Source organism: Lepeophtheirus salmonis, chromosome 13 (genome assembly GCF_016086655.4).
Source record: "Lepeophtheirus salmonis chromosome 13, UVic_Lsal_1.4, whole genome shotgun sequence".
In the NCBI taxonomy this organism is placed as follows: domain Eukaryota; kingdom Metazoa; phylum Arthropoda; class Copepoda; order Siphonostomatoida; family Caligidae; genus Lepeophtheirus; species Lepeophtheirus salmonis.
In genome coordinates, this window is record NC_052143.2 from 32721335 (window position 1) to 32748284 (window position 26950).

At 30.7% G+C, this 26950-nt stretch overlaps 2 protein-coding genes across 5 annotated transcripts in view; both read right to left on the reverse strand.

The window, feature by feature from the left end:
- Positions 1 to 1361: 1361 nt before the first annotated feature.
- LOC121128493 (uncharacterized) lies at positions 1362 to 11073 on the reverse strand. Its single transcript, XM_040724079.2, has 7 exons — positions 10802 to 11073; positions 8888 to 9627; positions 7149 to 7475; positions 6951 to 7090; positions 6610 to 6892; positions 6186 to 6336; positions 1362 to 3096 (listed from the first exon to the last, which is right to left on the reverse strand). The coding sequence occupies exons 1-7, from the start codon at positions 10821 to 10823 to the stop codon at positions 2228 to 2230; spliced, it is 2532 nt and encodes an 843-aa protein (XP_040580013.1). The 5' UTR covers positions 10824 to 11073; the 3' UTR covers positions 1362 to 2227.
- Positions 11074 to 13557: 2484 nt separating this feature from the next.
- LOC121128491 (uncharacterized) overlaps positions 13558 to 26950 on the reverse strand; it is a 53592-nt gene continuing 40199 nt past the window's right edge. For 2 of the 4 annotated variants that reach the window (XM_040724074.2, XM_040724075.2), the window contains exons 4-26: positions 25414 to 25524; positions 25109 to 25262; positions 24756 to 25043; positions 24562 to 24694; positions 23370 to 23515; positions 23022 to 23244; positions 22837 to 22958; positions 22173 to 22235; positions 21953 to 22039; positions 21875 to 21895; positions 21747 to 21809; positions 21649 to 21678; positions 18870 to 18956; positions 18659 to 18718; positions 18417 to 18539; positions 17444 to 18359; positions 17019 to 17167; positions 16771 to 16955; positions 16429 to 16709; positions 16132 to 16368; positions 15919 to 16069; positions 13897 to 14318; positions 13558 to 13832 (exon numbers count right to left, since the gene is read on the reverse strand). In XM_040724074.2, the coding sequence (XP_040580008.1) occupies positions 13718 to 13832; positions 13897 to 14318; positions 15919 to 16069; positions 16132 to 16368; positions 16429 to 16709; positions 16771 to 16955; positions 17019 to 17167; positions 17444 to 18359; positions 18417 to 18539; positions 18659 to 18718; positions 18870 to 18956; positions 21649 to 21678; positions 21747 to 21809; positions 21875 to 21895; positions 21953 to 22039; positions 22173 to 22235; positions 22837 to 22958; positions 23022 to 23244; positions 23370 to 23515; positions 24562 to 24694; positions 24756 to 25043; positions 25109 to 25262; positions 25414 to 25524 (4167 nt within the window). In that variant the 3' untranslated portion in view covers positions 13558 to 13717. Of the gene's footprint in view, positions 13833 to 13896; positions 14319 to 15918; positions 16070 to 16131; positions 16369 to 16428; positions 16710 to 16770; positions 16956 to 17018; positions 17168 to 17443; positions 18360 to 18416; positions 18540 to 18658; positions 18719 to 18869; positions 18957 to 21648; positions 21679 to 21746; positions 21810 to 21874; positions 21896 to 21952; positions 22040 to 22172; positions 22236 to 22836; positions 22959 to 23021; positions 23245 to 23369; positions 23516 to 23575; positions 23712 to 24561; positions 24695 to 24755; positions 25044 to 25108; positions 25263 to 25413; positions 25525 to 26950 lie in introns of those variants that run through there. The other 2 variants (XM_040724076.2, XM_071893037.1) reach the window with 2 other exon arrangements.

Sequence of the window (26950 nt, forward strand, 5' to 3'; positions counted from 1 at the left end):
AAAACGTATGTAAACACCAACTTTGATACCATGCATCGCATATTTGGAACGACGCAGCATTAAAAAACGTAGCCAAGAAAGCCTTAAGGTGATCACTAATAAGTTTTTTAGTTCGAGCGAAAGATGGTTTAAATACAGAATATAATCCGGGACTCTAGAGGTTCCTGCCAATTATTTTAATGACAAAAGGAGAATTGGCTTTTTCTGTCAATGTTCAAAAGAAACAACCAATCATAATTTGTGGGAATGTAAATCTTTATCTAAAATTTATGGGGACATTATTAAAATGGTTAGTACATTATTCAATAAACAACTGGGTAAAGAATATTTCCTCTCTCATTCAAATAATGAGAGAGTTGATGCAATTATTATTAAAACGCAATATAAATTACAGACAGTAAAAGAAAACAACCTCGATGGAATTTGACATATTGCTAATCTTTATGCAAATGTTTTATTGAAGATTTAAACTCTTATTTATTTATTTTTAGTTCATCGTCCAATTTATGTTAGTTCTAAATTATTTATTTTAAATACTCTTGATTGTGCCATATGTTATAATGGTCTTTTTAATTTTCCTTTGTATACATGTTTTAACAAATTATTTTTCGAGTATATTGTGTTATATTATAATAAGATTATAAATGTTTAAATCCATGCCAAATAAAGGCTAATAAAAAAATAATGGAGTTGAGAAATTGTCTTGGCTATTATTCAATTAAAAAACAATAATTAATTATTTTAGATTGAATAAGATGTGTGAGTATGCTCCAAACTTTGGTCCCTTGAATTTTCTTACTTTCACATATTTCCAAATGATATAATTTTATGCCTGCACAAAATTTCGAAATAGATTCAATTAGTGTTAATTTTTTGATTCAGGAGGTGAATAAAAGACATTATCATTAATAGATTGAAAGGCCTATTTATTTTTCTTAAAGCCTATATTTTTTACAACGGCTATACTAATACTATAAATTTGTTGGAGCTTAATTATAGCGAGAAATACTATGTTATTGATAGTTGTGGGTCAACTATTTTTTTTCTTGTCTGCTGTCGCGACGTCATAAGATTTCACTTGATATTGCTTAGTATTACCTTTAGTATTTTATCTCTATTGTAGAGACTGATTACTGATTAGAAAATCGTCCTAGAACCGATCCAACACTAATTCTAAATAACTAGTTTCTAAGAGGCGTAGAAAATTCCTACGTCATAATTATTGAAAATTATTCTAACTAATATAAACGCTTTTCTCTACTTAATAACATACAGAAGCAATAAAATTGTAATTACAAAGTGATAAGGCTTTAATTATGGATTGACATAATTTGTATATATAGATCAATTAGAATATTTAGTAGTTTTATGCTTGTTTTATTAGTCACTAAAAACGAGAATTCTAACAAATATATATGTATATAGAATTGGTACATCTATAACTCAAAATATGAAAAAAAAAAAAAAAAAAAGAATAAAGGAAGGGTGGAAATTAAATAATAATAATTATAATTATATAATAATAAAGAGAAAACAAGAGATCGAATTTAGAATACCATTGTAAAAAAACCATAAATACTCGCATACAAGAGGGGATGGGAGGAAGGGAGGGAGTCTTTGGAGAAGTTCCAAGTGTGTTGCAATTTAAGAAATAATAATTAACTAATATACTCTTCTTTCTTATGACTGAAAACCAAAATCTCATGGAAAAAACAAAATGGAAGAAATAAGTTAAAGGCATTATTATTAATATATTTTATATGAAGTGTGCAAAGTGTGTGTGTGTTTATGGCTGAGGCAGTTAATAAAAAATATAGCTATATGTACTAATATGGTTATTATTATTCACTGACAAAACAAATTTGCGTTACTTTGAGGGGAAAATGCGACTTATGTAGTAGAGTGGAGAGAACAAGTAGAATTCAGAGTAGTGGTTATAACTGTAGCAGTCATCGATCAGCAGCAAGCACACAAAATGGACCAACCCATGTTTATTTCTTGTTGACACAACCGACTGGCCATGGCAAGGAGTATTAAGAAGATGAAGATTACAACTTGGGGAAGTAGTACGTAAGTGTGCCTAAGTATTCAAATTACTTATGGAGGAGAACCATTTCTTGTATGTTGTATGTATGTGGATAATATATTATTTTAAAATATAAAATTTTAACACGAGAGATTTTTCATTCAACAAAGAACACAATAATAATAATACACACACGTAATATTATTGTAAAAGTCCACCACCGCCATTACCAGTTTGACTGTGTGTTTTAGGGGTCATAGTAGAAATAATACTTCCGAGTAAATCAAAGGGTTTATCCTCCTTGGCAATGGAGGGTGTAGGTGTTGTTGTAGTAGCAGTCGTAGAAGATGATGATGAAGTCTTGAGAGGATTGGAGGAGGGTGACGACTGTGGTTGTGATGGTCTATTATTTCCTTTAGAGTTAGGAAAGAGGGATGAAGCATTGACTCGCTCCGATGTAAGCTTTTCATCTTTAATTAAACTAGTCAATGTTTCTGGTGATGCCAATTTGAAAGAATAGTCTTCCTTATTCCCCACATTAGACGACGACAATGATGAGGAATGACTACTTGTATATTTGTCATTTTTGTGTAGAGATTTTGTAGACTTGTGATGATGGCTGTGGTGATTATGGATATCCTTAGAAGAGGATGATGTCGACTTTGACGAAGACTTTCCATCTCGTTTATGCGACGATGATGATTTGGAGGATTCTTTTGACGAAGAGGTTGTTGAAGATTTAGACGAAGAAGTAGAAGAGTTCATCATCTTGGTATCAGATTTATTCTTTGAGGTTTTAGTTGAATTTCCATCATTTGAGGCTGCTACTACTGCAAGGCCACCACCCACAACCCCACTACTTGGAGAATAGTCCGGGTCTATATAAGAATCTGTTTCATTATTTTTTCGTTTTTTTTTCACTGGACTGGATCTTTCGATTAAGACTTTTTCACTTGCATTTTCTTTCTCACTCCCGGAATTACCGATGCCACTTGTTATCAAGGAAGATGGCTCTGGTCCCGTTCCACCTTGGCTTACAGGGTAGTAAGATTTTAAACGAACGTGCCATGCTTAAAAAAAGGTAAAACATTTAGTATCAATTAATATAAGTTTTAATTAAGTATAAGTTAAAATAAATTGACATATTCTCTATGCTGTTTCGTGAAAATGTTTCGAAATTAAATATAATTAAGTCAATTATTTGATTAGTTGTAATAAGTAATTAATATTTTAGAGTCAGAAAAATTAACTCCAATATAATTCAATTTAATATCCAATCTATTTGATCATTTTGTATTGATTAGATGAAAATAATCTTATCAACTTATTTATACTTAATTTCTGAACTTTTCATGCCTCTAAAATATTCATTACTTCTTACAAATAGTGAAATAATTTACTTAATTATTTCTAATTTTGAAATATTTTTACGCAACCTTAGATTAAATATTCCATAAGTTAAACTAAAAAAATTCATGAAAATCGAACTTTTTTTAAAAGCAAATCTTTTTAAGCTATAATATAAGGTTTAGTCTATAGTTTTAGCTATAATGAAATACAATTGAAAAAAAAGAAGTAAAAATGTTAGCTTCCAAATAAGATGTTTCATTGTATTTAATTTTTGTATGATTAGACCCCTTTTGTAGGAACCGTATAAAAAAGAACTTAATAAATTATATTTTTCGAATGTAGGAATGTTTTTATTAATTGTTATTATCTTTAATTTTCATCTATATAGTTATTTTATTTTGAAATATGGCTTTGAATCGAAATTATACTCTAAAATCCTTATTTATAAAAAGGCTTTAAAGGCAAAACCTACAGCAATCGAAAATTTTAAAGATCATTTTCATGTTCTATGGCTTAAATAATAATAATATATGTGGGGGTTGAGCCGACGGGCGTTCCAAGAGCTGAATTTTGTTGCATAGTAATATTGAAAATTTATTTCAGATAATGTTTTTAACAATTTATGCTACAGTACAAATTATGTGCATTAACAAAATAAGATGTCCAAGAACGAAACACTTATCATCTGAAGCAAAGTAAAAAGCATCTTGATATATTACATAGAAAATGCTCCAAAGTATGGTATTCTATCAATTTAAGTCTATATTTTTGAAGGCAAAATTTTACTTTGATTTACTTTCAAATCCCTTTAATTAAATGTATCAATACGGAATTTAGTTTTGCCATTGATCAAATGTTTTAATGTCATTTTTATAAATACATTACAAACAAGTTAAATTTTTCAGTCTTATTCTATGTTCTATATCTTCAAAAGTATAATCCTTTCAATAAGCTTCTACCTTTTATATATCCATTAGGATCTATGATATTTTTTTTTTGTTTTATACAAGTTTAGCCAAAATACCTTTTTAAAAACTTAGTAAGACGATAAAAATACATAATAATAATAACCGGGCTCTAACCTACATCAAATAGCATAAACACTCTTTCGAATAACTTTCAATGAGTCAAATTGTACGTAGTCATACAATTTTCTAATTTTTCAGGGACAAGGAAAATTCTAGGAAATATTTCTAGTACATATATATATATATATAAAAGAGCTGATTTGCTGTTTAATCACACAATGTTCATATTTTAAGTTGGGAAAGCCGGGAACAGTTGCAACCAGGGATTTACTTTAACATTTGTCCGACTGTCTGGGACAGACAAATCTTTCTGTCAGGCAGGTTAATAGTATAATAGTATGCTTTCCAAAGGAACAGGTGGTTTCAATTCATGGAAAATATCTTCGTTTTGATATGTGACACAGTTATATTACACAGGGGAATAATTAGGGCGGGGATAATTTTGTACAAATGAATTGAAGACAATAATCGAATTTATCTATGAGCGTAGAATCCAAAATTGATCTCAGTTTTTTGTCATCTGAATTCTAAAATACTTAGGATTATAGTAATTCGGGACTATTAAAACTATGCAACAACATTTAGCAACAACATTTAGGCCCGTAGACTGAACCCCACATTTATTACTGTTATTTAAGCTGTAGAACACGAATATGACCGTTAAAATTTCCAACCTCAAAAGATTTGGCCTTTAATGCCTTTTTTTTTTTTTTTTTTTTAAATCACGTTTTTAGGGTATAACTACGATTCAATGCCATATTTCGACATGAAAGAACTATACAGATGTCAAACAAAATTATAAAATTGATAGAAACATTTCAGGAATTGAAAAATGACTTATTTATTACTTTATCTTGAATACAATTCATAAAAAATGTATATAACCACTAATGACCTTACTTTGAAGCCAATATATATATATTTTAGTTGAACTAAAATATATAAATATATGCTTTACATCCTAGCTGAAGTTATAGAATAGACACTATATTTCAATTTTTTTTTAAATTGCCTTTCAAAAATGTCGTTTTTGATTTATTTTGGTGAATTTAGTTTTTCATATTTATTAAGAAATTTAAATATAATAAGATATAAATATATATAAGTAGGTTACGTGAATATAGATTACAATAATATTCGGGGAGATAATTGAATCGTTTATCAGTTATAACTATCAATTAATCAATTATTTTGAATATGAAGTATCTATAAATTTGTTTTCATCCCCTTATATCTAAATTATTAATTATTTTATTATAAATTTCTTATAAATATTAAAAACTAAATTTACCAAAAATCAATCAAAATTGACCTATTTTTAAAATGCATTTTATGATGCGAATTATTAAATTTTATTGCAATAAGATACATATTATGGATCTCTGATCTGTATTATAGAACTCTTATTCTTAAAAATCCGTTCAAAGCCTTACAAAAAAAGCTTCCTGGGAAGTTTAAATACATAGAACATTAGAGTATTAGAATATCTCAAATTTCTCCTCATTAAGTAGGTGTTGAATTTTGATAAAATTATATAGAATGATAGAAAAAGAATGAACTATTAGAATAATATAATTTACAGGAAAAACATTTACGTATTAATTATGCATTGAAACTTTTGAGTAAACATATACACTAAATACTGAAAAGTTTCAACAAATTGATTGACTAACTGATTAAATTATTCAATAGTGCAAAAACCTTGTATAATTATTTATAAAAAATAACTCTTTGACATTTTCATTGAAAACTTGTTAAAAATAATATATTTAATCTCTTACCAATGCTGGTTACGGCTGAAACTGTTCGAAATTGATGAATTATATTTCGTGGAAGGAAATATATGTCATTATCAGATAATTGTACTCTTGCATAGCGAAACCCTTCTCGAGAAAGTTGATTGAGTTTACTTTCGTCAAGCCAAACTGGGCACTAAAAAGAGAAAAATAAAACATTAGATAAAGATAACTTTTTCGTATATGCTATTTAAAAAAAGAATGATAATTTTATATAGTAGTATACATAATAAAGCATGACTGGTTTCATAATAGAATAGAAATAATTTGAAATATTTCGTACTCAGGTTACTTGTCTTTTTTCATTGATAATTTGTAATAAAATAAAAAAAGGACATAAGATCTCTTTTAAGGTATGATAAAAATAGATATACTTGCGCATTGATTAAGATATGAATATGATAAACACCTGCGACATTGGAGGCTCATGTAAATCCAGCTGTAACTTATCAACCAATCTATTGAAATCACTGGCTTGAAACATAACAGTATCCTTTGTTAATCGATTTATGTTGACCTTTTCATCACAGGATATAGCTTTCAGTAATCCTACTGCTGCTGTAGTACTACGATCAAGACCAAACCCAACTTGATCTGCATGAGCTGGTGTCCTATCTTCAAACATAATTTCCCGCTCTACAGAAGATCGAGGCAAGTACTTGAGATTTTGTAGTTCATTAATACCAGCATTCCTAGAGTAAAAACCAATAATAAAATACAATAGATAACACAGCGGATATTTATCATTACCGTCTCCTTTTCAAAGGTGACTTTCCTAACTCAACAGTAGGGATACTTTGTTCACCAGGTCTCATCCATAAAATGGGTCCATCATTCGATTTAGTGGGTGACATATCGCTTAAGATTGATAGAGGACCCCAAGGCATAACCTATCATAAAATAAATGTACAAAGATATATCATAGGTGCATTATCACAACAGTATTACCTGTCTTAAAAACGGATCATCTTCAATCATGTCCAAGATGTCAGGGAAAAAACCACCAGACTCTTCAGCGACAGTACCAACAAGAGAAATGTTATCCAAGTGTCCATATCTAAATGTTCCACACTTGTAATTTTCCCTGACTTTGTCCCTGTAATGAGACATATAATTTGTTTCTAGGTCTCTATTGTGACCTATTATACCATGTTTGATGGAGAGGGATCCATGACTATCGCCTAAAAATTCCAAAAAATCAGGAAATGCTTTACCCGATCCATGGACAATGGCACAGCAATAGTTGGCCCACCCATCAACTTCTGAAAAAGCCTCCTAAAAATATATATAAGTTAAGCATAAGTGATTTTCAGAATTGATCAAACTTAATCATTTATCGATGGATTAAAAGAAAGAAAAATTGTATACAGAAAAAATAATAAATTATTAGGAAATATGGATTTCTTTCAAGAATTAGAAAAAAGAAGAAAATATATAAGTATTTTTCCAAAATGTAATTGCTATGATTAAGGGATTGATACATTTTAATATTACTCACCTTTCAATAATAAAAACAAATATTTAGGTAAAAGCTATTGCAATTGATGTATGGGGGCATTCAATGAAAAGTTTTCACGAGGAAACGGATTTGACTAAAATTTGGTTTGCGGTATTATTAACAGCAGACCAGCTTAGAAATGAAATATTAGACTCAATCCAAATCTGAGTTTTGAGGTCTTAAAGATGAAGAAATTAGGACTGTTATGAATATTTGATTAGCATTATATTGTAAATCAAAGCAATTAAAGGCAAGTATAAAACTTCATTAAAAAGCTATCAGTTAGCTTAACAAAATTTATATTAAATATATATATATTCTTTTTTTTTTTTGCAAAGAAAAAAATAAGAGTTTGTGACCTTAAATTTTTCAAAGAACATGGTCTTTGATTTTTTTTTTAAAGACTATAGCGTATAAAATTCATCGAATTAGGAATAATGGTGTGACTTCATTTATATAGTACACAAAAAAAAATGTCTCATAGAACATAACCTTATATATGAAACTATAATAAATATACAAAAAATACTATGTAAATGAAGTTTATTAATCACCCCATTTCTCCTAATTCCATTAATTTTTCTGCTCCATTTTTTTTTTTTTTTTAAATAATTTATAATAAATAATACTTATAATTATTTTTTTTTAAATGGTCAAAAACTAAAAAAAATTAATAATGATCTACTTTTCTTTTTTTCTCATAGCAAAAATAAATAAAAATCATAAAACAAGTATTGTTAAGTTCTGTTAACCGATAGCTTTTTAATGATGTATTGTAATTGCCTATAATTGCATTGTTTTACCATATATTGCTTAAGAAATATTCTTAACAATGCTAATTTCTCCATTTTTAAGGGTTCAAAACTCAAGGGTTGGATTGAGTTACAGTTATTGCATTTCTAAGCTTGTCTACTGTTAATAATACTACATAACAAATTTATGTCAAATCCGTTTCCGCGTCAAAATTTCTCATGGAATGACACATATATGTGATATTAATAATAATTAAAAAAATATTGACATTTATAACCTACTATTCAAAAAACATATTTTTTGTAGAGATGCAAAAGCTAAGATAAGCATGAAAATGCTGGGATATGTTTTCAAATGTGAATATATATGGATCATTACCCTTTAAACCACACAAACAGAACCAACCCCAATAATATAAAAGAAACAATAATTTTACTTCAAAAAATTCTTTGGCTACGTTTTCCTTTTCAGTTTCCGAGAAATTGAGAGAATCAATTTCATCTTGCCACATATGCAGTACTTTTCCTTTCCCGTTCGGTGAGATTTCAACTCTCATTAAATGTCCATACTTGTACTTTAAAATATTACAGAGAGAAGGGCAGGGATTTGACATACAAAATCCACCAAATCGCCTCGTTTCCGATTTTCTGCTTTCACCTCGTTTGCACTGAATACCGATATTAGCTCTTTTGGTCGTTTTTCTGGATGAGGAATGCCGATGACGATGAGAAGAATGACTACTACTATTGTTACTGCTACTTTTTGAATGTCGATGAGAGGACGAAGAACTTGACTTGGACTTGGAAGAGACCGAATCCTCCTTCTTCTCAGTATGACAGTCTTTTTTATTCTCAGGTTTCTGAATGTCATCAGACTTACACTTATCAACAACATTAACAACCCATTGGCCTTTGACAGACGATTTTAAATCATTTAGATCCGCCTTTGGCGGTGGATCACACAAAGTTGAGTCTGGTGGCAGAGGTTTTTCTTTAGTATCGGGAGTCTCTTGTATATTTTTTTCAGATGCAGAATTCGTCGATATGGTATTATTAACACTTATATCCTCGTTTTCTTTCTTCAAAGCTTGTAAATTATTACTTGAAATGGAGAAATCGTCCATACTATTCATTTTATCACCCCCGCCTTGATCCTCTTCTTGTTTCTCAAATGTCTCTGAAATTGAGTAATAAAAGAAAAAGATATCAATCTATAATTACCGTCATCGTATAGAATATTTTTTTATGTATAAATGTATCAACTATGTATGTTAATGAGGAAAAATATACACTAATGTCGAATGCTATCAAATAATGGACATCAAAATCAATAAAAAGACTTGGAATTTTCCGAATGAAAGTCAAATGTATATTTTCTGTTAGTGAAAAAAAAAATCAATTTCCTAATTGGTATTCAAACGACATATAGAGCGTTTTCATATAACGTCAGCGTTGTTGATGTCATTCATTTTAGGGGCCTAGACAACCAATTTATATAACAATGACAACCTTTTGAATATATAATGAATATATATCACAAACTAATAAAATGACTTAAGCTTTACTTTCTATCAAAAATGTATCTCCCTATTACCTCGTTTTATGATATATCTGACCCTAAAATGTATTAAAAATATGCTATTTCCATGTTGAAGATACAAATAAACTATTAGAATGGAAAGAATAAGATATTTTTGTATAATTATCCTACTTTTCTTGTCTCTAATCCATAAAAAAAAATAGAATTGTACAAATTTAGACATTGCATAGGGACTTTCAGTAGATATTCCTTTGATTATAGTCAAACAGCAGTGTTTATCATTGACAGCAAGTAGTAATCAATGCAGGTATTAAGACATTTTCTATTCCTAAATCCATTTGATGGAGTTTAATGACGATGTATTGGAAATTTGTAGAATCATGCGCCCCAAAATGACAATTGGAATGCAATCATTTCCCCCTGTTTTTATGTTTGTCTGTTTATTGATTAGTATTGACTAATTAATTGAGGCACATATCTATGTTTGATATAGTAAAAGGTGGAATTGAGTAGAAATGAGCCTAGGAGGAGGTTTGTCCTCTACCGAGTGCACATTCCAATTATATAGGGAGTCATATACATCATTACCTCGCTTCAACATGATTTCAAACAAAGGGACTAGGATATCCACAGGGTACGGAGACGCATTTTGACTTCCAACCCATCACAAGTTCCTTTAAATAAGGAAGGAATTTTCAATTGTCAAGAAGAAAAAGAACGAACCCCGATCAAGATGTCAAAAAATTAATGGACGGAACAAGAATTTGACACGACATTCACATAACATTAGATAAGAAAATAAAAGTCTCACCTTCTCCTTTGACGGTATTCATTTTGAGGCAATTAAAAGTAATCTCAGAGTAATATTTTCTATCACTTTAAAACGGATTTACATTATTATTCGATTCGGTTCATCAAAATGCGACGCCATTTTAGAGTCAGTTCTATTCTTCCTCTTTTTTTACTTACCTTTTTTTATTCTATATTCATTTAATTTTTTCTTCTCTCTCTCTCTTGCTTACTCTCACTCCTGCAGGAGCAGTTACTCACTCTCTTTTTCCATTCAATCGTCTCTCTTTCTTTATCTTCCTCTTTATGTGTGTGTGTGTGTGAGTTCCCTTTTCCCTTCTTTTTCTCTCTTTTTTTTTTGTAGGCGACCCGTACAGTACAACTACTACTACTACTACAAGTAGTAGGGGCCTCCTCTGAGCGCTCGATCAAGCAGTTTCATGTATATATGTTGTGTCCAAGTTGCAATGTCTGTACAAGTTGCAACTAGTATAAGTAAATTGTACAAGTTTCAATTTCTTCGTCTTAAAATGCATTATTTAATTTCAATTATCCTTCAAGGGCGTTCGCAGAAGCTGGACTGGAGTACCTATAGTAGCCTTCTAATAACAAAAAATTCTCGTCAACTCTATATAAAATGATGGATTTTTAGATAAAAATTTCAATGTAAAAAACCTCTTAAAATTTTTTCCTAAAAGTTTTGTGAGTCTTCTAAAATAAAGTCTACCCCAAAATAAAGGCCTGCGTACGGCCCTGTACTATATATTCGTTGATACTATCATTTGATTTTGACCTATTAAAACTACATGGTTAGATATTATGTAATTATGATTAATGTAACTCTGGGCATTTGAACTTTACATTGTGCCACATAATATTTATATTTTAGTCATTTATATTAAAATAGACAAAAATTACACCATTAGTATATCGATCATCCCTAAAATATTCAGTAATTGTATGATCCTCATCCAAGGTGTTGTAAATCCTTCAATTAAAATTATTCATCTCATTTTTTGTTTGCAACTTGTATAATTTACTAATACAAGTTACAACTTGTACAAAATCGCAACTTGTACATAATATATGGATTTAAATTCCATGTTTAAATCAGAGAGAAGAGTTTAAATACTACATTAAAAGTATATAACATGACGTCATTTTCAAAATCCATTCCGTGGATTATTAATGAAAATTCTGAGGGATATGTCAATGACGTCTGTCATTGCTTATATTTACTATTAATTGAGAGTATTCTTATTATAATTTATGGAAGCACCCTGCTTTTCAACATGGGCCACGATTCATACTCGTCAATGGGACCATATTTTTACATTTTTTTAAAAATATATAATAATTATGAACTCGGAGCTTTCTAAAGGTTGATGAACTTATTCTACTTATATTATCCACTTTTGCATTAATTTCAAATTAAATCTATACAATTTACTCTTATATTGAACCCATGATATGGAACTATACAACTGAATAATCTACATAATTCATAATATCAACTTCACTTAATGTGTAGAGTTAAGAAATACACGCACTCTAAAAGCGATATGAATATGACTACAGTTGTTGATTACTTCCGGAAAGTCTCATAATATTATCTTCTAATGAGGCATAATATTCATATTTGTTATTAGTGTAATGTTCTTGTAGTCGTCGTTCATAATCTAATAAGAAAATCGATATATTTAAAGGTCCGTCAAAAGGCGTATATTACTATTTTGTTCTAATCATAAATATATTATTAACTCTTCAGACATAATTAATAACCTTGCTTTCTCACTATTTCTTAGAATTACTCCGCTTACGACTCACCCCTTAAGGTTCCACAATTTCTCTATGGGGGTGAATTGCACCCCTATGAAGAATCCCTATTCATGGTATATTATAAAAATAAATAAAATAAAATTGTGGAAAGAACGTCGTACGCGTTTCATACTTCCACCCATGGTTCATATTTCGGCCGTTGATTATGCTTAACTATATTTTTAAACGACCACAAAACTTCTTATCTTGAATGCAAATAAAGTTTGAAGATTGCTCGGTGTTAGTGTTGGATCGGTCTAAAAATCTAAAAATACTGCCGTTCTATCAGTTCGGTTCTAATAAAATTGATCATTCCTAGGACCGGTCCTTAATTATTATTTTTTATGGAAACTACAACAGCTGAAGTAAGGTAGTTACTAACCAAGGTATATAGAAGAAATTCTATATATAATATACCTTGCTAATAGCTACGTTATTTTAGTTACTTTCAAAGAGACAAGATAACTGAAATTAAAAGTAAGAAGTGTGTGACTAGAATGTATTATTATACGTTCTAGCCATCATTATAAATTTTCTTAGATCTCATATTCTTAGGAGTGAAGAAAAAACAAAAGAAAAAAATTGAAAGACCGATGTATCAGTTCTTAGGACCGTTGAATGGCAAAAAAGATCGGACCGATAAAAAAAGACTGAAATGGGTGAGGGGACTGATACCCTATCATAACCAATGGGCTACAACTGATTTTTGAGTACTTGTCCCCTTCTCTTTTTGGAGGAAAGATTGAGAGAACGTCACACCGGGTGCAATACAATATTATTCTTTCTGAAATATACTTCTGCTAAAAAATAAATGCAAAACTTCAATCCCAAAGAGGGAGTAATGATGAAACCTACACTTAACTTATCACATGAAGGACATTGACAATATGCAATAATTTAAACATTTAGGCTGTAAAAATTGAAGGTTATTTCTATTAATAATGATTACAGAGATGAGCATTATGAAATATATGTTTCTATTTAACTTGGTTTTTTTTTTTAAGTTTACGAAATATTACAAAATATCTTCTTATATTTTGAAAAAATACAAAATTTTATTTATGATAATATGTAATATATTTCCTAATAGCACATAACATTGCTTATACAATTCCCATCATTATTTGTTCAAAGATCTTTCAAAAAGTGTCGGATCAGTATATATCGGTTCGCTTGGATCTTGAAAACGTAAATTGTCTCTTTTGTTATTTCGCCGGTCGCAATAGAAGTAGGATCTGAGAAAAAGGAGGAAAATTATTGTTTTGTAAAAATAAGGACTATTTATAACTATGATCTTACCTTCTGGGTTTAAGATTACTTGCTGATTCCAAGGATCCACTACTATTGTCCGGCACAGAAATGAGTTCTGAGACATTATTATTTTTGTGATTACGGCGAGTTCGCAATACAGAAAATATATAAATAATGCAGGTAGTGATTAGAAGGAGCAAAATGACGATTATAACAATGAGTGCTACGTTACTGTCCTTATTTTTGCAGTCAGATTCATTTAAAACAGGCTTAATTTTTTCGACAATTGGTTCTTTCTCTTCAATTTCGATTTTTTGTATATCCTCTCGTGTGTCAAAGACTTTAAACATTTCTTTAATGCCAATGTCATTATCGTCTATTTCTTCTGTCTCATTCCTTTGATCGCCAACATCCCTTTTTCTTCGTTTACCATAGCTTAATTGTCTTCCTCTGGCGCCATGGCAGTCAACCTTTAAGAGTTTATAACATATTCAAACTTTGTAATTCATAAATAGATAAATTTGTAAATTATAAGCACTTTTAGTATTTAGAGAAAAAAAGATACCTAAAATGATATGGTAACCCTGAAAATTTGAGGAATGTTTGGAATGTGTGTAGCTTATCTCTCATGGCGTTTCATTTGATTAGCTCCAATCACCGGTACTAATAAAATTTGTCAGTCTTAGGACCAGTCCTTATTGGTCTTTAATAGAAACTACTATCTAGCTATCATTCACCATTTTCTTTATGTTTATATTCTTCAATCCTAGCTAGGTGTGAAGAAAATAATAGGATAGCTAGGACCTTAGGACTGAAAGATCGATATATCAGTCCTTAGGATCGTTGAATGGTAAAAAAGATCGGACTGATAAATAAAAAAAAAAGACTGAAAGATGCGGAGGGAAAAAGACTGATAAGGCGGTCAGTCCTAGGACTGAAATAAAAAAGGACATTACCAAGAATTACTGCAATGCCAGTCCCCAATTCTTTTCTAACTCCAACAAGGACTTACAATTATAACTCTGCAATAAATCTTCTAAGTTACTCTTCGTCTTTTTTGAGCACACATGAATGTTCAATCAGGTTTTTGAATATAATAGAATCTATTTAGGAAATGAAGTTCTCTACTCAGGATTTAAATAATAATGATAACTGTTGAGGAATAGAAAGTTCATTCTTTAGCCCAGCTAAAAAAATCACACGATTTACATAACTACTTATTAATACAAAACCCATTCTCAGTGTTTCTCTGCCCTTTTATGAGTACTTGGTTATTTTATAATTAGAAGTTCCCTTTTCAAGAATTAAATAATAATTATAATAGCTCTAAATGATAAAAAACACTTATCAGATTGCAAACTACAAAAGAAAACTCACACAGCAGAAAATGCTTAGAATTTAGAACTCTGTAAATAAAGTGGGGGTCAAATGGGTGCATTACAGTTTATGGTTCATAGCTCTTCACTTTAAAAAATTATGATATTAATACTTTAACACTTAAATGTAGCCCAAATATGGCTATCAATCAGTAGAAGTTTCATTAAATATATTTATGTGATTCTATGTTTTTGGGCGATCTATGTATGCTTTAAAAAAATTACAGTAAATACTTTAAATACAGTAAATTATATAGTTTCAGGAGCTATCTAACGAATTTCATTTGTTTATATATATAAAAAAAATGGCGATGATTCCACTTTTAATTGGACTTTTACACAAAAGTGTAAAATTAAACATAATGAAGTATCAAAATGAAAGTATGAGTCTTTATATGAAGATAAGTTATTCATTTTTTTTAAATCAATTCATTTTACTCGACCTATGGGGTCAAAGGATTGTATATAACTATTTTCTTTAAAATTGAAACTTTCAGGATTATATTTCAATTAAAAACTTAATGTTACCAAGGTTAAATTGATAGCTAAGGCCTGTAATGGTGATAAGCACACATGAAGCAATTGAAAAGTTACCCCAACTTCTTTAAGGCAAACCTCCAAAAAGGCAAAAAACAAAACAAAAAAGAAACCTACTTAATGATACATTACATAATATGCTTGAAAAAATCAATACCGGTGGACAACCTCCTCGACATGTTCTAATATTCGCTTCAAATACCAAAAAGTTGGATTCCGGAATCTTAAATGCATGGAAATAAGTGCTGAGTCCATCTCCTGATCTGGAGAGTCCAAGGGCAGGGAATACTTCTGGATCCACTGGACAGCTAAAAGGTTAAAATAGTTAGGTATATTTGCAAATTATATATATACTATTCCCCAAATGTACCCTCGATTGTCTATTAGACGGATTGCCCTTTGGGAATATGGATCTTTGGCAATAACATTTGTAGCAAAAATATCCCTTATTAAATTTTCCCCATCCTGTGTCTCAATTTTAAATTCTAACGGATCACCCACGGCAATAGTGGTCGTAGGACGTCCCTGATAACTAATAACAAGTCTTACTCTTGAGTCTAATGTGTGTTCTGCAGGAAGATATTCAATCGGAATCGGCCTCCCAAATCTATTGATGTTTAAACATATAGAAATAGTTGGTATAAGATATAGATCAATCACTAATTACCCTGATCCACCCCCACTGATTCCTCCTCCACTTAACCCATTATCAAAATTCCAGCTACCATTTCCATTATTACCGCCTCCTCCTTCGTTTCCATCGTCGCCGCCACTGCTACCCCCACCGAAGGACCCTGATCCAATATAAGCTGACCCAATGTATCCAGAAGTAACTACAGCCTCTCCTGGATCTTGTACAGTACATGTTAAATTGTATATAACATCCCTAGATGTCTGAACAAGCTCGCTGTGTTGAACTATGACAACATTGGTTTGAGTATTTCCATACTTGAAACCAAGCAGATTTTGAGGCAATCCAATTTGGAAAATTAATCAACTATATTTATACCTTAACAGTACCACAGTTAGGATAACCAGATGCTCCAGGAATTTTTAATACATGGGCATTCCCACCAGTGCCACTTATAAAACATCTATTCTTGTCATAATGTCTATAAGTATAAATTCGGCCATTAAAGCCGGATGGAGTTCTGAGAGTAAAGACCATTTCATCTTCGGTACATGTTTGAGAAACTAAAAAAAAGTTACATTTTATCATGATTTATTTAAGTCCAAGTAACAAAACAAATAATTTACCATCAAGGCAGTCCTGAGATCGAGGCTCTCGCATATAAAAATCATGCAAATCTGACGTTTGAAAAAAGTTTGGATCATTTAAATCTGCTGATTCTAGACTGAAATCACTTATTTCACAGTTGTCTGATCTTTTTGGTGAGAACCCAAATCTATGGGGAAGAAAGTAATTTTTCGTTATAATTATATTAAAGTAAATTCAACATTTAGCTAGTTCCGAATTATTCATATCAGCTAGTATTAGTGAATTATATATCTACAAAAAATTAAAAAAAAGATATATTATGAAATTGGAAAATTCTAAAAAAAACAACAGATATACAGGAAAACCCAAATAATTTTTAGGGAAAGCTACTAACTAACATATTTCTTACTCAATTACTATTTTTTTTTTTAAAGAATCTACGATAAACAATTGAATTACTAACACAAAATTGAACGATTTGCATTGAAAGGACGTCGTTTCAATGCAGAGCTCTTCACATTCACTAAGAGAGTTGACTGCTTCTTTTAACTTAATATGCTCAGATTTGAGTTGCGTTCGACTTTTGATTTGTTTAAATTTATCCAATCCTGGATCGCATCTTGGTCTCCTCACTGTATTTCCTAAAGAAATACCTGAATTATCATTGTAGAATTTTCCTTGGTGATTAGATGGGACTGAAGATCCAACATGTGGTCTAAATGAATTAGTCCCTGTATTTCCATGAGAAGAGCCACTTGAACCATGGAAATGTGAGGCAGATCCATCTATATTTTGTCCTCTATGTCCGAATCCACCATGGTTTTGAAATGAGGTTGAACTAAATGAATTGGTATTTCCGTGAGAAGATCCACTTGATCCGTGAAAGTGTGACGCAGGTCGAGATCCATCTAAATTATTTGATGAGGTTGATGGGCCATTTTGTCCAAATCCGCCCTGACTATTCGAAGATGAGCTCTTTGAGCCTTTATGATCATATGAAGAACTTCCATGGGATTGGTACATAAAGCCACCACCATTAGGATTGTTATTATTATTTACATATCCTCCTTCATGGTGGGCATTTGAGCTCTCTACAGATGGAGATTTGTCTCCATTTGAATTATATACAGAATGTGGATCAGATATTGAATGTGGACTATTATGTCCAGGAGCGGATGATATTCCATGATTAATAAATCCAGAGTCACCTGAACCGCCTGTATTCGAGTTGGAACCATGACTGGCGAAAGACGATACACTTGAGAAAGAAGATCCACCTGGACGATTTACTGAGTGGTCACCTATGGAATGATCAGATTGTGAAGGGTGATGCGGATGTGACGTTTGATATGGATGACTGCTATCATAGTAAGATCCACCTAAAATATTTATGGTAATTAATTGGAAGACAAATGGGAAAAAATATGTTTAATGACCATTGGACCCGGAAGGATCAGTCCATTCTTTTTCATTAGAAGGGACAAATTGAGATGCATGTTTATTATTTTGATTAAAAAGATCGACACCTCCCGAGGCTGAAGTCCATTGACTGCCACCACCTTTAATCAAATATGAATTATATAAATACTTTTAAGTTATTACTCAAATAATTTTATTAACGATTATAATTAATCACTCATATGAATGATTAAAATAATTTTTGCTTCCATATCATTACCTGAATGTTGACTATTTCCGTTATATTCGTAGGCATTTTGGGATGGATCATTGTTAGGAACTAGGCCCAAAAAAGAAAAAATATATACAATAACTATAATTAAGTTTTCAAAAAAGGTTTAATAATTATTTATAAATGGGTAACTAGGCTACATAATATTTAAAAAGTATGTAAACTTGAAAATAACGAAAAAAAATGTTTTTTTACTAACCAGAGTTCCACCCTTGAGATGGACTACTCAATGGATGTCCAGGATATCGTTGACTTCCAGGAGGATATGGGAGAGGATTGTTATTAGCTGTAAATAAGTAAATTTGCTCTCTTTAAACTCTTTCATAATAGATTTCGAAGATTATTGTCATGATCATTAGTAAAATTTCTTATCTTTTTAAGATGATTATAATAATTGAATTAATACATTGTATAAGCAGTAGTTTGTTTCTTTAATAAAATATTTGGCAATGTTGGTATTTATTTCAATATAAAAAAATTACCTAATCGTATTAATAAAGATATTGTATAACATAAGGAACAATAAAAAGCTTAATATATGACTTGATAGGGTGTTGCATGATATGAACTACAAGTGGTAAGGCAGTATCGCTTTTGCAAGTCTCAAGTAAGGTTTAAGTCTCTCAGCATAAGTATCAAGTGCACCATCATTAATTATACGGGCGGTTTTTGGTGGGACTTACACCAGAACTAGTGTGTTGACTGAGGGTCTCACACTGGATATCATTTTAAAAAAATTCATTACTAAAGGTTATTTTAAAAACATAAATAAAAATGATTTTCGTAGTCAACCGTTATCCAATGAAACCTGAACGCAATTTTAAAAAAATGAACATAAAGGATTATTGACCTTCTCCAAAAGAAATGTCATAAAAAAATAGAATATAATACGAGGGTCGTTTGAAAAGTCTGTGCAAAGTCCGAGAGATGGCACTACTGGCTCATATCGAGGTTATATTTAGTCAATAACTTCTCTTGGAAGAACACACGCCAACATTCAGCCAGATCGGTCTATTTAGTTCTGTTTGGCATTCGTTTGAAACGAGGAAGTGGAGTGATTTTCAAGAAATGGACGAAATTTTTGTTTGTTGATTAAAATATCCCTTTATGAAAGTCAAAACAATTCAGGAGATAAAAAAGAAGCTTGATAAACACTGCACCTTCGATTAGAACGCTTTATAAGTGGTTTCAAAGTGCGGTTGAAGAATTTAACAAAATTAACAGAATTTTCAAAAATAGACGAAAAAGAATTTGGTGTGTTGATTAAACATTACTTTATGACAGGCAAAATGCCTCAAGAGACTAAAAAGAAGCTTGATAAACATTATGGGGACTCTACACCTTCGATAAGAATAGTTCACAAGTGGTTTCAAAAATTTCCTAGTAGTCATATGGGCACAAGTGACGCTGCACGTCTTGGACATCCTGTTAAGGGTACTACTCCAGAAATCATTGTTAACATCCATGTTATGGTGATGGATGACAAAAGAGTAAAGATGCATGAGATTACTAGTGCTGTGGGCATCTCGAATGAACGGGTACATAATATTTTACATCAACATTTGGACATGAGAAAGCTATCCGCTCACGCTTGTTTACGCAAATTTAAAGAATAAGCATAAACTACAAAAGAAAGAATTCAAAAATTCATAACCAGGCTTGGACCCGTTCAAACATTTCCTGTTCAGGCGTTTATTTGTTAATTTATTTATGTTTACATAATCAATTTTTGATCAAATTTAGTCGGTTACGAGAATGAAATAAAAATAATTGCGAGATGAGTTTTTTGAGTTATTTTTTTCTTCTTTTTGCAGAATTCACCTTGAGAATTAATGAAGGTTGTGTAGTTCGTTTATAGAATAATTAATGATACAACAGAACTAAATCTACAACTGTTGGCAAAACGATGAGCACATGATCCATTTTTTTCCCAAATTCAGTAGGGAACGATAATACTTATTTATCTGCTAGGGATATAGAGTATTTTCTATATCCCTAGCAGATACTTACTTTGTACTTAAGTGTAATGCAACACGATTAGGGATACTTTCAAAAGTGATACTTATAAATATTTAAGTATTCATAAATACTTTTGAATGAAAATCATGAAAAACGTTTCACTTATTTTGTTGTAAAATGTTTTGTAAAACAGCTGAACGTATTATCAAGTTGTGTTGCTTAGAAAATCTACAATTGCTACTGATTTGTTGAAAGATGAAAAGCGACATCCTCTCGACGATATAACAAGATGGAGTCATACGCTAAAAATGATTAGATCTCTCTTCTCCATTTCTAACGATAAATTGTCTTTTTTGCAAGGAACTTCTAAGCTAAATTCCAGTAATTTACTTCCGATAAAAGTAGATGCATTTATAAAATGGGATTAAGACAGAAAAATAAGTAAATATATTCTTAATAGTATCTTAAATTTTACTTGAATACATTGCAGGTACTTGTAAATTACTTAAATACCTCGAAGAATGAGCATATTACTTGTACTTAAAATTTAATAAAGTACTTGTACTTGACTAATGGGCATTTAAATGTAATTGTCCCAATCCCTAGTCTGTACACCTTACTCAAATATATTCTAGTTTTCCAGTACCTATATCTTATTTATGCTATCTTTTTAAGACCCAGTACATTCCTATCCTCCGAGAAGTTTGGTTCGTACCTATATTTTCTTAATAATAATGATCTCTTTGGACCTTTTAAATCACTATTAGCTCTACATAATCTTTGAATTGAAAGTACTTGTAGTTTCTTCAAGTACAAGTACCATTTTGTCGATGAGTTTGGATATACACCCATTTTAGGAAGAAACCAGTACAATATCCAAGTCAAGTTAAATCTTTTAACAAGTCAAGTTTCAAAATTTATAGCTCGATATAGCACTTAAAGCCTTTTTATATTTAAATTGTGAAGATATAACTAAGCCAAAAAGAATTATTTACTGCATGCAAATGTCTAGAACTTACGTTTACTCCAGGGTTTGCTCTGATGGTTGTCTGTGTGTTTATGCAAATAAAATGAGTTAAAAATCAATCAAATAAAAGAATAATATTTTGTTCATTACAATTTGGATTCCTATTCCAATGTGGATCGTTATTCCAATTCTTACGATGACTGTCATCCTCATCTGTGAACATAATAGAGATTAATTTATTTTTTAAGCTAAAATCACTAAATTTATTCGCTACGTACCTTGATTCCACCCTGTTGCCCCTTTCGAAAAAAAAATATATTTAGATTGATTTTTGGAATATTCAAACTTATAATTACCTCGATTATTATTTCCTATTGAGGACTGATACGCCCCTTCATACTTGTAGTAATAGGAATTGTCTCCCTTTTGGATAGGAAACTGGCCTAAGTTAAGATAATTGATCAATTAAATCAAAAAATATCGTAACATATATTCAGTTATAATCTAACAAAACCTTTTCAATTTTTTAACCGCTGATATTTGAACTTATAAAGAGTAAAAAAATAAAATCTTTACCTAAAGTGTGATGTCTAGATTCTGAACTTTTAGACCATTTAAAGTTCTTTTGTCGTGAGGATTCTGATTTAAAGGAAAATATAGGTATATAGAAATATATAGTTGGTCTATATTATATAATAATGTTCTGTAGTCAAAGATTTGTTGAGAAAATAGAAAAGAGGAAAAAAGAATTGATATAGAATATCATGAATGAATCATAATTGCCTTGTGGGACCAGTTTCAACACTTTATGTGGAGCAAAGCAGCGATCAACAATTTATATTAGGGGTTTATGCTAATTAAGCATTAAATGAAGCCATTTCACACTTAGTAATGATTTCTTCATTCTCACATTGTTTTAGGTTGGAATTTGATGATTATTTTTAGAATTCAAAAATTAAAACCTTATACGATATTAACATTAAGTATAAACGTATTGTTAGATGTACTTTATAACAAGTTGAACGTAACACAATCCTAAATAAATCAAATCAAAAAACTGCTTTGAGGTTTATAACACTACTAGAAATTGATGATCCTTGATTTGCTGTAAACTTCTGCTGATCAGTGACGATCAAAAGATGGTAATTAAATGTCAACGAATCCATGATATGTATCTATTCCGTTGACAAATTTTGCAATGATTTTTACTTAAAGAATATTATGTTGTTGTTTTTTTTACTTGAGTATTTCAAATTTTCGTAATAGTTAAAGTCATTATCAAAAAATAGCCTTGTTCCTTCCTTATTTCTTCGACTCATTCGGCACTCCAGTGTTTTAGGATTAAACACAAGTGATTTACACCTTATAAAAAGAAAGAAAAGGCTGTGCGTTTATGTTACAGTAATGAATTTCTCTATTCTCTACTTGAAATTGTCTTCACTATGAAGACATTCATCTAAACATCTTCCCAGGTTATAGTCATCAAAATTAGAAAAAAATGTCGTATCGATATTGTAGTTACGAAAGAGCTCAAATGCTTGGTCAGAAGAAGAGTTTTTGGAGTCGTTATCATCAGCATTATCATCATCGACATTAATCAAAGAGTCGTCTATATTATTAGATTTTCGATCCCATTCCATGTTCTCACCTGAAGTCAATAGTCCATTAATAATAGTATTAATAATTAATTAACATTGCATTTGTGTTGGTTGTAAAAAAAAGTCTTCTTCGTTATTATTAACGATTGACTTTATCGTATATATAAATACTCACCCCCTTGAATGCATACTAATTCATGATAAGATAAGGATCTGGATGTAACAATCCCATTGTTTTCGTCGGAGAAGTAATCTTCTGATAAAAGACAAAGCTTTTCGATTGCGTTATAATGAAATGAGTGACAAAGAAACGGTAATTCCCTTTATGAATGAAATACATTTACATATCAGTGATTAATATAATTTTTTTATTATACATACATAATATCAAAGATATATATGAAACAGGGCCCTAGTTCCTCTCATTACCCTAGATATTACAAGGGGTGAAAATCCCATTTCACAGTAGGGGGCATTTTATAGGTATGTCTGATTAATTGTGTCTCAAACAATGGCGCCTAATCCGTCGTCAGCTGTAGATTTTTCAACTTCTTTTCTCTTAATATCTGTTCTGAATGTTGATTGGTTGAATTAAAATTTGTTCTTATTAAGCTGAAAAAATTTCCAAGAATGATTAAATAATCATTCCATAGTTGTGAATAATTGATTATTCACCAACAGCTATAACACGTCGTTACCTATATCATACAATCTTTCGTACGAAAAGAAACAGAAAAAAGGCCCAAACACTAATTAGGCACAAAGTAGAAGAAACATCGACAGCTGATAACGACATACAAGGTATTTGAGGTAACGCTGTGGTAAATTAAGTCGCAAAACTAGGACCATGTTATCAATGTTTGTCCAAATATAGTTGGCTACACGATAATTTATTTATCCACTTGAGGCGTCGAGTATACTTGGATATTAGCCTATAGGTAGAAATGGGATTTTGGATCTGTGCAAAACATATGGACTCAAGGTTAATAGAAATATAAGGCTATACCATAACGCATATACGACTGATGTTTGACTTCCACCATGTTTTTTAATATTGACGTCATTGTGTGTGAGGGGTTGCGTGTTTTGTAAAAATCCGTCTTTCTTGCACAGAAGTCGGTACGATACATCAAATTGAAAATTCTAGCAAGCCCGATTACATTATCAAGTCTAACCTTGTATTTCTATTATCCTTAAGTATTACTGAATTAAGACCCTTTTGAATATCAGCTGCCTATTATATGATTGATTTATTTTTTTGGGTGGGGGAGAAAATAAATTACTGCAATAAAAAGGAGAACCTTTTCCATTTAAAACAGCATTAGTGTATATACTATATAGATAAGGGAGAATAGCAAATAACATACCCCTTGTCATCCCGACAAATTTTTCTACATTCCTCCTCTTCAATATTGTGGAAACTAAGTAAATCTCTATTCTTTGGCATTTCTTTATTTTTTTCCACGACAAACCGAGGAATCCCTTCACACCGATTTCCTCCTAAAAAACGTCCAATACTCAAGAAATGACAGAAGTTTTATTGATAAGAAATTATCTCTACCTCTTAAACAATTATTCTCCAGATATTCATAATTTATGTTATTGTTGATCACTGTCCTATTTGACATCATTCGTATTGTGTACGTACTCAAAGAACATGTTTTTGTAGATTTCTCAAAATTTGCAGAGCGGCAAGTGAATTCAGTTTCACGAAGGCAACTATTTTCACATTCCTGGCGACTACGAATCCCTCTGATCTTTTTCTCATTTCCCGGTTTAAATACGAGTCCGGGGATTCGAGTAAATATATGCGCCTTATTGGGACAATTTTTCTCTAGAACTTCTGTCTCTAAAAAAAACACAATTTTGTTGCCATAAATCTAACTATTATTTTAAAAATGTCAATGAACATACCATTGACGCATATCTCAACAAATTGATCAAAATCAGAATCTCTAATAAGAGAATCATCATCTTTTTCTTCTGATTGGATTTTTTTTGGGAATGAACACATAGAGGGTCTCCACAGCTCATCAATATCCTTAAGTCGAGTTACACTAGACAATGTCTGTTCAAAAGATAATAAATTAGAATACAGCGAGGATTAATCTCATAAAACGTAAATTATTGCTGAATTGGTTTTTCCAGACCAAAAATGTTAATATGAACGAATTCATTTACATTAATGTAAAATAAAGGAATTTATTATAATTACATACCTTAAAGCTGAAAGTTTTACATGGATTCACATCCCCTGTGTCGAGTCTATCGTTTCGACAAAGTTCCGTACATGTGCTTACAACAATAGATGGATCTGTTATCTCCGTATACTAAAAAAAAAAGGATATTTAGTAGATAAACTAACATTAGACAGAGAGCGTGTTTAATGTATAATAAACCAGGATTAAATTTTGATCAGAGATGAACTTTTTTGGATCATTGAGTCGTCTTTGTTGACAATTTTTGATACACAAAATATACTATGGATTATTTTTACTTAACTATCAGTATGTGGAGCTGATTTCATTTGGGCTTTAAATCCCTTTCAATTCGTATTCAATATAAGAGTAATGAGTACATATGTACAGTCGTTAACTAAAAGAAAATCTTTCGGTCCAATAATTTATCTTATTTTTAAAGTCATACATCGTTACTATCCTAGTTTATTTATTTAATACATGGTACACCAATATTACTAACGGATTAATGAAAACTTATGCATAATTTTCATTTTATAATAGATACATTTAATTACTATGTAATATATACATATAATGTAAGGCCTGATATACAAAGCATATATTATGTATGTAGGTATTATTTAGACAGATTTCTATCTAATGTACATTTCCATTGCATTATCCATTAAAGTCTAATTATTCATTTTTGATGTTGTTTATACCTTACTAACTCCTTCCAAATGAGTGTTCCTTATACTTTTTTCTTGTCCCGTTGTTTGTTAGAATTTGGTGTCTTAAAAAAAACACACATAAAATTCTTAAAAGTTTTTCGTCAAATTTTGTATTTGTAAAAAAAAATCCTTATCACAGCCATGTACCTCCCCCCTCCAATGCAGACGCACTTGATGACATCCCTATAATATAGTTTCTACAAATACACTTGCAAATTATATAATGGTGACGTCATTAGGGTTAGTATTGTTTATGTTCTTCTTTAGGACTGCGGTCAAGTCCCACTGTTCGGTCCTTCAAGAAGGTAAAATCGATCACCAAGGTTTTGTCCTTATCGGTTTAATGGTTCAAGCGGTTCCAGATCTTGAACAGCTAGAACCGGAACCGAAAAAGTCGAACCAAGACAGTAATATATTGCCGATTGGACCCGTTTCATGTGCTTTTGTTCTATATAGAATATATATAAAAATAATATATATATTATTAAAAATAAATTAGTTTTAATCAAGAAGTAAATTTTCAGAGCCTTTTTTTGTGTGCATTTGCAGCGTTTTCCAACGATTTTTTTAAGTCACGAGCGTGATACAGTTGTATCTGAGTTTCAAATAGCTAAAGGTTTCTCATGGATCTGGAAAAGTAGTTTTAGGCACCAAACTGTGTAAATAAAACAGATAGATTTGGGTATGGATTATGGATCCAGATCCGCATTAAACTTGAGAGAGTATTTTCTAAAGTTGGTCAATTATTTAAGTATACATGCCAGAGTTTAATAGATGAAAACTTTGAAAAAAAACAAAATTTCTTGTTAATGAATCAAATATTTAATAGTTGAAACATTGGATTA